Source organism: Leptonotus elevatus, chromosome 4 (assembly GCF_054856555.1).
Source record: "Leptonotus elevatus isolate MCC_2025b chromosome 4, RoL_Lele_1.0, whole genome shotgun sequence".
In the NCBI taxonomy this organism is placed as follows: Eukaryota; Metazoa; Chordata; class Actinopteri; order Syngnathiformes; family Syngnathidae; genus Leptonotus; species Leptonotus elevatus.
This window is the reverse complement of record NC_141242.1, coordinates 15,706,787-15,719,459: the sequence shown is the minus strand read 5'-3', so window position 1 is coordinate 15,719,459 and position 12,673 is coordinate 15,706,787. Positions and strand designations below refer to the sequence as shown.

The following is a 12,673-nucleotide window of genomic DNA, read 5'->3' as shown; positions in this document are numbered from 1 at the left end:
GGTCGATATTCAAAGTTTGTTTATTTTTCCAGTTAACAAGAATTGTTTTTTTTGCGATAGTAAGGGCTACAAGTATAGATTGAAATTGTTTATGTGGTAAGTCAATTGTTGTTAAGTCACCTAGCAAACACAAGTTTGGAGAGAACGGTATCCTACAGTCCAAGACAGCGGAAATACAAATACAAATTAGCTTTGAGAGCAAACTGCCAAACTGGCCTAAAATGCTCGATGTAATTGTCTGCGTTTGTGCTTGTCTGACTGTTTGTCCGTCTGCAGCAAATGGCCATATGTATAATGGACTAGAAATGCATATGCAAAAACAAAGGTGTTTTTATACACACATCTTTTTTTTTGATGACACAATCAAAGGTGTTTTTGCATGCAATTTACATGCTAAAACAGCTGCTCTCAAAACTAATTTGGTAAGTATATTCAACATATGGGTTTACAGTAGGATTGCATGGATCAGTGCTCGAGTGGTCGTCCCCCAAACCAGTGGTTGTGGGTTCAAGACCTGACTCTAGAGTGACCAGTTGCTCCTGATGCTGCTCCTGTAGTAAGTGAATGAGCGCTAAGTGTGAAGCAAAATGTAATATTCCTTGAGTTTGCTGTAATAGTTGGAAAAGCGCTACGATTTTATTAAATCGAGAAAAATAGTGTTAAATAATTTCTACATAATGGTGGTAAAAATAAATTCAACATAATGAGGATTGATATTTTGTTGTTGTTGAGTAAATTCAACATAACGGCACTGTGTAAATTTACCACAACTATGTAATGAAGTATTAAATTAAGAATATTAGCTAAATTTTAGTCATCCAACATTCATCCAATTTAAATAGTTGTGTGGGACCGGTTGATGTAACCGTATTATTTAAATCTGATGAAGCATTGCATGCCTTTTTGTGATAAGATATTTAAGGTATGGTAGATAAGATAAGGTAATTTTACCCTGCTGCAAACACAAATAAAAAATGGGTAATATCCAGCTATGGTGGCCTTAAAATAAAATAAAAAGGTGCAATATGGCACTGATGGCACAGGTACAGTTCAACACACAGTGGTACATTAATATGATGACCGTCTTTGTCTGTTTCTTCCAGGTGTGATGCCAGAGCGTCAGTTTAGCGGCACTCAGTTTGTATGCAGCGTGGTCGCCTCCCATGTGAGCCACCAGCCCTCCACCAGTTTCAGCTTTGTCTGGATCGCACCACCTCCCGGCACGGGCTGCGTCAACTTCTTGTAAGTCGCTTTTTGGGTACTATGCTGTTTTGGTGTGTGTGTGTATGTGTGTTTTCAACGGCTAAGCGAGGTTTGGCAAATGAATACGCAGGTTTGTTCGGTCATGCGTGCAGTACACCAACCAAGACAGTACTATTCATCACTGCGGTGTGGCCTTGCTTTGACCCAGTAACTGTGGGAATACTTTACGAGCTGACAGTTCTTTCCTCAGTTGGAGCACAGACTGGATGCTAAAGAGGCTAAGCAGTCAGTTGGAGGTCACTGGACTAAAAAAAATAAAAACTCTTATAATGTTATACATAAAGAACCCCTTCCCTAAGCATGATTCACCTGCAACTACATGTCAATTTTACTGTAAATCAAGTATTCCCTAAAATTCCTGTACTTGTGCTTTCTGTAGTGGTCCAACAGATCATCATTGATCCGTGGTTGGTTCGGATCAGGCATTACGTTTGCGCATGTGTGAAAATCAAGTTTTAAAAAAACTTGCTCCCAAACAAAGCCGTCATTTGAATGGCGCCGAATGGAGTGCTGAAAGTGTATGCGAAACTGCACACCTTAAAGCTTATAAGAATTGTTTAAACGACTTTCAGCCTTAAGTGATAAAACGACAGGTGCACTTGGTGCCATTCTTAACCGTCCTAATGGAGTTTATCGGCAAAAAAAACACCATTGCAACGCTCGAGAAGACAGAAGTGTACGCTTGTAAACCTCCGTTCACTCCTCCAAATGTTCAGACAGAAAAGAAAGATCCAAACGGACGTGTAAGAAACAAAATTATTTTATTTTTTTTACACGTTTATTTTTGTCAAGCATCACGAATCTTGCTAGCGGACGTACGTGTAACTAAACTAATGGAGTGACAGTCATTTAAGAACCTGCTTCTAGCCCCAATTGACCCCTTCAGTGAAGAAAGCTCCTACCCGTCTCTTGATCGCGTCCCGTTGTTGTGTCTTTGGTTCAACTCTGCGTTTGTGCAAGTGCACACATTCAATCAAATAATAAGCACTTAAATAGGCTTATCTGCAGAGGGTAGTCAGTAATGACATGCTATTCATGTTTAAAATAGATTGAACGGTTAAAATGGTTCAAATCAGCGCTTCCCCCGTTAGTTGTCAATGACTAGTTGGTAGCAGGCTACCAGCCGGCCAAGACATTCAGACATGTCAATGAAGTTGAAATACACTCAATGTAACACGGCGCTTTCGCTTATGCCAACTTCAAAATAAAGTTCACCAAATTGTTGGCAATGCAAATAGCCTTAGTGGACTTTCACTTTGAAGTTAGCCCACGTCGTGGCGTGATGGCTAGCTTGACTTCCTTTTTAGACGTTTAGGATTTCTTTATCGTAGTTTTGATTGCCATTGTAGTTGCGACCAACATCAACACTACGCTGTTCCGAACTCATATTCAATCGCTAATTTAATTACACCGCCATTGTATGATACGGCAGAAGTCTCCGCCGTATGTGGCTAGCAGCTATCTGTTAGCATTACCAACGAGTGCCTGGCTGGTAAGTGAATTTGACAGCTGGTACCCTTCTTGCTTTAATTATTTTTGAATATTCTGGACCAGGGCCTTAAATGGCACTTTGAGGTATTTTCATTAAAAAAAGAAAGAAAGAAAAAAAGATATATCGAACTTGGTCTTCATTTATTTTATAAAACATAATTTTTTGCCCATTTAAAAATAAAAACATTCAACTCAAAATGTCAAACATAGTCATTTAGATTTTAGGAACACAACTTTAAGCCATTAATACCTTGTAACTTTACACATGGACCATTTATAAAATAAGAATATTTCTGCCTCATATTGCAATTCAAGTAAGTTGTAAATCCTCAACCGCTATATTAAACATTGAGAATAGTTTTTTTTTAAATTATTGGATGGGAAAAAGCGTTTTACAAAATAAATGAAGACAAAGAAAGTAGCCTACTATTTATCTTTTTTTGTTTGTTTGTTCTTTGCCAAAAACGATCTGATCCGTGACTCTGATCCAAACCGTGACTTTTGTGATTGACTAGCTTTCTGTAAAGCCCTAAGATGCCTTCCCATATGCCCTACTCCCACTAAGGTGCCATGTTAGCAAATAATTAGCTAGTGCTAGCCATGAGTAGAAGGTGAACAGCAGCATGATTGGAATATTCCAATTGAGGTCTGATAGGGAGGAAGGCTTTTTATGGAGTTGATGTCAGGGAAGGAAGGTGATAAACTCCTTAAGATGTTGCACGAAAGGTTCGGATCACTATTGGCTGTGTGAAGTAAACAGCTAATAACAGCTAATCAGCTAATAACAGTTTGCTGCTTACCATAATGCCTGTACACAACTAGAGATGAAGTGCCATGTGCAGTAGTGTGTATTTATAATATTGAAGTGTTTACTGCTTAAATTTAAAACATGTAATAAATTGGCTAATAGGAAAGTAGTCAGATAGGCAGGTTTGCATGGTGGAGTTGGTGGCAAATGCTTTTTTTACTGCGAAAAAATAAAAATACAAATTGTGACAGCAAAATAATAATAATAATAAAAATACAGAAAGAAAAATCTCAAAATTGCTTTGCTTTATTGTGGTTGTGAATGAAATAATATATTTCACCTTTGGTGCACATGCAATCTTCTCTCATGGTAGACACTGATATTTTCCATTCAGTAGGCCTTTCAAGCCACGTGTCTTTTGTTAGTCAGACGTATTTAGCTGCTAGTGCTAGAAAAGTGTGGATTGAAACAATTAGGACCAGTCAAGTTCATGCAAAGTGCATTCTATCAAATGACAAAGATGTACTTGGTGAAGCCCCATTGCCATTTCATGTTTGAGACTTCATAAAATGGCACAGTCAATTCTGATTCTTTTCTCTTTCCTAAGCAGTTGTCCTCTTGAAAAAAGAAAAGAAAAACAAGCCAATTGCACATCAGTGTTTCACAAAAACATCAACAGAATGAAGCCTTTTGGCAGTAATCGCAAAAAGCCCTAATGAATGCAGACTGTCTGACAGAGACTTTTACGGTCAGACTGGCAAAAAAAAAAAGTATTCTGCGGGGGAATTTGGTGAAGCGGAGCTGCTATTTAAACAATATTCACAAAGCCAAACAGATTTATTGGATTTCTCTGTCTGCCAGCAGGCACATTTACTATTGAGCGCATGTCAGCTTATGAGGATGAAGCATTTCCAAGTATTTTTGTGTCAGTGTGTATATGACAATGCAGAGAGGCGTGTCACTGCTGATGACGGAGGGCCACGACTGTGTGACGGCAGGGGCCCCTGCAGTTGACCTTATCAAAGTCAGCCAGTCACACTCTAACCAACGCACACCCAAGTTCCAGTTCATAGCGTCCATCTTCACTTGTAAATTGTCCCCCGCAATGACGCGTCCCTGGTGTGCACTGATGCAACTCTTGGGAGAAAATCAACAGGCGACCTTGGCGGCCGCGTCGTCATTTCCAATACTGAACTGACACATTTTCAGGTTTATTTGATCTACAAATGTGGCAACCTGGTGACAAGACACCGCTCTCAGACTTTATGGCCATTTTAATCAAACTTCAATTTGATTTGTTAACGTGCAGAATCCTGAAAGTTTCTAAGGCCGTTTTTTTTTTAAGGAGACGTACAGTGGTCACTTGAATTTAATTTGTTTTTGTAACACAAAACTATTGCATCTGAAATCATCTTTCTCCCTCATTAGGCATTTTTCTGTTTCAGTCTCTCCAAAACCCCAGCAAAAAAAATCCAATGTGTTATTTACAATAGTACAATAGTAGGGTGTTTATTTATGTTTATTTATCTATATTTGTGTTTGATTAAAAAAAAACATAAAAATGTGAGACATTAAATAATGACGAATGTAAACTAAATTGTTAAAAAATAGAATTGACATTAAATCAATAAAATAATGCAAGTGAAAATAAACACCAAAATGATAAAGTAAATTGATGAGAAAAATTTTACAAAAAATTAACCACACATTTTGATGTGGAAGTTAATTAAAATATTTTACTTTTGCATTTAATTTTTAATAATACAGAAAAGCAATGTGAAGGAAATAGAATGATACATTTGTAGAAATGAAAACATATATATTAAGTATGCTAAAAATGATATACACTTTTTAATTGTGTTATTAATTAAATGTAAATAATAAAAAAAATCTAATTTTCAGTTTTGACTCTGCATTTTAATTTAATTTAACAAAAAATATAAAGGAAAAGTTGATGTGCAGGAAAATAACGAGGAATTCATTCATTAACTCTTTGACTGCCAGACGTTTTCAGAAAAGGGATGCTGTGAGTGCCAGCCGATTTAAGCATTTTGACTGATCTTTCAAGGTCCACAGAAAATTCTTTATTTGGACTATGGAAACACACATACTACCAAATGAAAGATTGAACTTTCATCTTTCATCAGAAAAAAAAGTTTGTTTCTATCTTATTCCGTTCTTTAGTAATCAACAATAGAAAATGGTTAGTTTTATCCAAATTCGCTTGTTTTGGACCAAAATACGGAGAAATCAAGCTTTTAGTGAAACGATATTATTTGATGCACTCTAGTGAATTTTACACTTCTTTTTGTCCATGAATGATGCCACAAACACCTAAATAGTGCTTTACTTCTATAAAACACTACCACCAAGAATGAAAAAGTGTTTTTTGATAGCAAAATACGTTTGTTTACATTCAACAGTGTAACAATTTGACAACAATTTGGCAAACTATTTACAAATTTGTGCAACTGTGGTACTATTTACAATTATGTTTTTCTTTTTGTGTAACACTCCCCTGCGTGCAAGGAGACGCAACATGATTTGCACAACAGATTAGTTTCACTGCGATTGCCCCTTCGCGTGCACTTTCTTGCCGGCCGTTTTTTCCGGGGAATAGCAAGTATATACTGCAGTGTGTGTTGCCATCACGTCTACTATCAGGATCATGTTACGGTTACGTTACGGTGGTGTTACGTGTGGCTTCCTCATGTCCTTCATGTTCTGATCCATCTTATCCACTCCATTCATGGTGGCATCGTAGTCCAGAACCAGTGTCTTCTCCGTGATCAGACTGTACCCGCTCCTTCAATGAATATGCATTGGACTCGGGGTACTCTCCATCGTCCGATCGTCCGCCTGTGTTCGGTTATGCTCCGCGTTTTCTGGCGTTAGCCTCGCTCGCCGGTGAGGCTTACTACATGATCATAACGGTCGCGTCAAGGCTTCCAACTTTGGCGTCAAGCTCGAAGTCACCATCATCATCATCGTCGACATCAATGCGCTTTTTAGTATTGATCGATGCTTTCCGTCTTTGAAAAAAATGCTCAAGCGTGAGCTGCTTGCAACCGGTCGCCATTGTTGCTTCATCAGCCATTGTTGCATCATCAGCCAGTGTCCCCTCAACACTCTAGCTCCGCCTCACGTCTTCTACTGACGCCCACGGTGGGCGGCCCACCCAATCTTGTCCAAAGAGAGTCACCGCTGCCATCTAGGGGCCAAAACGAGTCATTTTACTAACTAGATCTGCTTGATACTTTCAGCACAGCTGCCCAAGGCGTTCCTCCTCCCGTTTCCAAAAAAAACAAAAAAAAACATAGTGAACGTCTTTTAACGTCCTCGGCGCCCCTCCGTAGGTTTTTACTAAACGTTATATAACGTTTATGGCGGTCAAAGAGTTAAAAAGGAGGAAATGAATCACACATTCCAATTTTCTATTAATCTTAATTACAAACAAATTTTACAACTTCACATTTACAAACAATAAAGAATGCAAAGGAAAAAGAGCTGAACAAAATAATTATTAAAATTATTAGAAACAAATTAATAACTTATTTTAAATACGTTTTTATATATAGATACAAATAAGACACTGAATAAAAAACAACTGCACCAAATGATGAATAAATGTATTTTTAAAATATGTTTGGTTTTCTAATACTTTTATTGAATATCTGTATTGTAAAATGTGTCTTTCATTACACACACACACACAAAAGAATGTGAGAGAGGAATCTCACCAATATGTTTAAGGGGAAAAAGTTGTAGCTACTAAATAATATTGCACTTTGTAAAAACATATAGTTAAATGTGAAGAATTTTATATTTTACAGCCAGAATTAATAACAGCACCCTTTGATGTTCACAACATCCGGGTGACACAAGTAAACTAGAGTAATAGTTGTCATTTTTAGCAGAGGATAAAGAATATATGCTGTTGAGTATTCCTATAATAATGGGGTCAAATCTGTGGTGATAAATAAAAGGTTCAAGCGTTTGTGAGAATGAGCTCAAATTGAAAAAAAAAAAAAAAAAAAGTCCTCAGGCTGTAACACAAATTACACTTGATCATGTCCTGCCCTTGCCTGTAGCGCTTGGGTTGTGATTGAGTGTCCACACAAGCACAGTGAGTGTTTGAATTAAAGCCACAGACACCCAGCGTCCTTCAAAAGGCCAAAGCCGGTCTGTCACTGCATTAAAATGTGGCTGCGGAGCAATTTTATGGGCGATATTGTGGGCAGGTTGGTGGCAACACATCACTGTGAGGAGCATGATGGAGTGCATGGACGCGGACATCCAGAAGAACTCATTTTCTACCGGGCTGTAAATTACCTACGGAAGGTAAGGGGAGGCCTTGGAAGAGAGGGGGGAAGATGAACAAGGTGTGCGCATACACAAAGTTCAATGCACAACTCGCACTACCGGAACTCAAACTACTTTTAGAAGTCAAATGTATGGAGCACTTGATTTTTAAGACAGATGCCAGCATTGTCGTTTTGCTTGAGTTTAGAGCATGGGCAATACGAAGTTGTAATCAATGCGTGTGTCCATGCCTGCACAAAACACACAGCTGTGACCCACATATGATTCTTTGTGCTCTGATGTGACACACCTCTTTATATTGTGGCGAATGCTTGGCTGAACACCACAAAGGTGAAAATGGTTCATAGTTTCTTCTGTTGAATGTTGAGACATCTGCTGTCTCTTCCTTTCTGCGCCGTTTTATTCCGCTTCACTTGCAGCCCGCAGGCAATCGCTGTGTGTCTCTATGTATACGTTTGTGTCGGTATGAAATATACGTAGCATCTTAATCCACCATCCAATGATCAATTATTTGGCTATATTCCTTTTGCCTTTCGTTAAAGAGTTTAATGAGTTAGTAATCTCCTTTTTTTTGTTGCGCTCATGAACACACGGCCGGATTGATAATAGACATAGTCTAATGTCATTCAGGGGTCAGAGTTCAAACCTCTTACTGACAGATGACCTATTGCACACTTAATTGCTGCTGGTGATAGCCCGGTCATTGATTTCCTGTGCGTTCAAATCAATAACCCAGTCCATATTAACAGGAAATCAGTGATTAGCGAGCTCCCCTCTTCATTAGAGCGCCCGGCTTGTGGCCTTGTGACAAATCCACTGAAGACGATGTGATGGTTTAGGAGAATCCCATTAGAGATGCAGAAAATCGGATCTTTTGTTTTTTGAATCTCTAATATAGTCAACACCTACTGGAGATGTCACATAGTATATGAAATTAAACGTTTAGGCCTCATCTTCTAATTTTCCTGCAGGAATTACATTTATTGACTCTATTTTAGGGTCAAAGTGTCACATATCAAACCTGTGATCTCGACAGTCAACAAAAAATTGTCCTTACAACAGTGCTAAATTCGTCTGCGAAAAATTGTCATCATATTTTTCGTCACCAGACGAAAATGAAACAAAAAACAAAATAGAAGCCGTTCATTGAGACGATGACAAGAACTAAATTGGCTGACAATTTTGTCAATGACTAAAACTAAAACAACACAGTGACGAAAATTCACAAAATCCAATCAAGGAGTAATGAAACGCGGGTGGGAGAAAAGAACTACTCACAAACTGTTCACTGCACTTTATTTAACGTTCAAACATGTTTCTATTCATTGTGCAGCTGAAAGATGAATCTCAGGCAATTATGCACTTAATTTTTTAGGTGAAGACGAAGCTTTAAGACGGCATATTATTGTCAGTTCAACATGTTTCATTGCAACAATGACTTGACTTGTGTGTTATACTAGAGTTGCAAATGGGTGTGTTATAATTTTCTGTATTAAAGTTGAAATGTATGCTGAAGGAAAACATCTACTAAATTGTAAATTTAGTCGACTTAAATTACTCATTTTTTTCCATCGTCTAAAATTGAATTAAAACTAAAATACAATCAGATGACAAAATGAAAACTTTCATTTTAGTCAAACGACTGTAACTATAAAACGAAATAAAAATGTATTGTCAAAATTAACACTGCTTTACAATAAGCAATGATTGAATACAAACTAATAGGGACGTTCGAATAGCGAGGTCTTGCTCGACATACAGCACTGATTTTTACAGTGTTGTATTCGACACATTTGGCAAATTCAGTTTTATAGGACCTCGGGGAATTTCTGTTTCCCTAAGGTGCTGATCCATGACCCCAGTAATTGTACATAAACACCTGAGACACACTCACATAGATCCCCACACATATGACATCTACGCGCTGTGATCAATACTGTTGCAAACCTCATCCACGCTGCACCAACATCACACAATCTCGCCAGGGGGGGTCGCATACCCACCTGCTGGGAACTATGAATTCCAGATGAAATAGAGCATGGAGATGGGGAATACATGCAACAAAGTGACACATCCCACAAGGGACGACGAGTCGGCTCCACCTGAATTTTGTGTGAAATGACTCATTGTGGGATACGTGCTTCCGCAAAATGGTGACCTATTCTGCGCGGCAAGATCAATAGAGCAGATGTGACATGCTGTTGACTCTGCGGAGTTTTTTCTTCTTCCCCCCACTTCATGCAAATAGCGAGGCCAAGGCAGAACCCTTTTTGAAAGCACATTTGTAGTATTTACTTGCACCTTTCCCCAATCCCCGATAATTATTACTCTGACGGGAAAGTTGATGGGCTCTCTATGACCCGTGTTAACGAGCAAGTAATGTGCCAAATAGCCCCCAAAGCCATTCCTCTGTCGAGACTCCATTACATTTACAGTACATGAGCTCCTGGAGCCTTCGCAATTAATTTAGTTACATAGAGAGGAGGGGCCAAATTCGGTTGCACCGTGCACCCTGCACCTTCTCCAAACATCGTGGCAGTGATGAAATTACAGGAAACTCACTGCAATTTTCAAGTGGCTGATCTCTTATTTCCTGAATATGAATAAGAAATATTCTCAACAAAATATGGGGTGTCCTAAAATTGAAGTAACAAGTGTCCAAGGTAAGCGAAATGTAAAAGCTTTCATGTCAACAATCATAAGATCTATTAATCACAGCAACATATTCAAACAGATATAAAGTCGTAACCAGTTTCCCGAAGTTACTGATTTACTTTAAAGAAGCTGCTAGTGGAGTCTACTGGGATTTTGTCCTCAGAAAACATAAGACATTAAAGGGGAACTATTAAATAAAAGTGCATTCAGAAATACCGCTAGCAGATAGCTGCTAACCTCCTAACCAATAACATTGACAACTACCGCTGTATTACAGAATTAATGGTAGCATAATTAATTAGCCCTTTTTTGTTTATTAAATTCGTTTTTGAATATCACTTCGGACACTGTGTTGATGTTGGTGGCATCATTACAGTTGTTTGTGTTTAGTTCCCCTTTAAACTTGGGTTCGTTTTTACACACCTCGGTATGAATGAGAATTGGTTTTGTAAGGCTATGAAATGATGTCAGGTTGTTGTTTTTTTGGATACTTTGTACAGCTAAAATGTTTATTTCAAAGTAGGTCATTGCATCAACATCACAAGTTTTAATTGGACTTGGATTAAAACATGAATGAAACGGCACAACTCCAATACGGTACTCGTCTGTTTGGATCGGAGCCTCCGTACTGTCTGTGTCTGTTGTGCTCCATATAATTCCACTCCCTTGTTTTGTTTTGGTGCCATAACCACAGCTGGTCCCCAGCGTGAGAGATAAATCAACCAATTAGGTTGCGTTTTGTTTTGTTTTTTTGCTAGAGTTAGTCCAAATGCACTCAATTGTTGTTCTTTGTTTTTATGGTAATGAAAAAAAAGTCAAGTAGAATTGTGATGAATTGAGCGAGGACGAGAGAAGCAGAATTTGCTAAATGTTCGTTTTGTGCTATGTGTATGTTCTTGTAAAATGTTTAGAGAAAATGTTTGAGAATCATCCGGCTGTCGTCAGCTCATCAAATGGTTAGCGTGTGCGCGCGCGCGCGCTCGTATGTGTGTGGGTCCGTGCGTGCGTGTGTATAGCTGACAAAGTGGCTCCTGGGGGATGCTTATGGCCGTCAGCAACATGTAATCTAACATGGAAGACATGCTTCGTAATTACCCACTCTAGGCCCTTTTGGGAGCTGTTTGAGTGACAGGCCGTCCATCTGCATACATGTTAAAGCTCATATAGATGCCTTGGAGTCTGTGTGTGTGCGCGTGTGTCGGTTAATGCCCAGCTTTTATGTACGCTATACATATTTGACAGCGCTGTATCTAAACCTGTTTCCTCTCAACAAATCTCAAACCTTCCCTCTCATGCTCCTTTGTTAAGCTTTCCCCCCGTTACATATTCCCCGTTTCCTCTTTACCCGTCTCCGCTTTCTCTCTCTGACAATCTCCTTTCGTCTAATGAGAAAGGAGAGGATGACACTTATTTTCACAAGATGAATGATACCCCCGTTTAAGGATGAAAAGGAAACATTTAGGCCCCTAATTGCTTTTTTCTCCCCAGCAAAAGTCCAATTAACATTTAAATGTTCAATAAATGCTGTGTGTGTGTGTGTGTGTGTGTGTTATTAGCAGGGCAGACGCCAGTGTCACAATGAAACAATCGCACACATTTGTCAACTAAATGTGCTCCCTTTTAGTAACGCTTTAATGAAACACATGACATTAATTCCGTATCACACTCTAATTAATATAAATCTAACACATGCGGTCGGGGATGGTTTTAAACTAGCCGGTGTTGGTCTTGAACAACGTCGGCAATTGGCAAAGTTGCATTGAATTTTGCATGCAAAGATTAGCATTAGCTTCCGACAATTAAGTCTGGGTATTTGTGTTTGCACGCAGTTTAGTATAATGCAGAAGTGGGTAAAATTTTTTCCAATGGGGACATTTAAAAAAAAAAAAAATTTTTATATGACTGAACTCGGTGCTTCTCAATCTTTATTTTTTGTTATGCCAACCCAAACCTTGCACACTCTCTGACAATGAGAACACCATTACCGTGTACTGTAGTGGATGTGCAATTACACTTTATTCTACAAAGGACAATAAATGGGTTAGGAAAGCCTGGGCATACAAATAATGCGTAATGGATATTAACTGATTTACTCCCAGCCATTTTCACAGAAGCAATCCCCTTCACTCCCGGCTGTTTTGCTATAAAAACATGAAATTAATCAAAAGAAAGATTAAAGTCTCTTCTTTCATC

At 38.6% G+C, this 12,673-nt stretch overlaps 1 protein-coding gene across 4 annotated transcripts in view; it reads left to right on the top strand.

Moving 5' to 3' along the window:
• The window catches only part of reln (reelin), a 109,869-nt gene that overhangs the window by 44,715 nt on the left and 52,481 nt on the right, over positions 1-12,673 (top strand). For all 4 annotated transcript variants that reach the window (XM_086073390.1, XM_086073388.1, XM_086073389.1 and 1 more), the window contains exon 3: positions 1,104-1,242. In XM_086073390.1, coding sequence (XP_085929516.1) covers positions 1,104-1,242 — 139 coding nt within the window. The remainder of the gene's footprint in view (positions 1-1,103; positions 1,243-12,673) is intronic.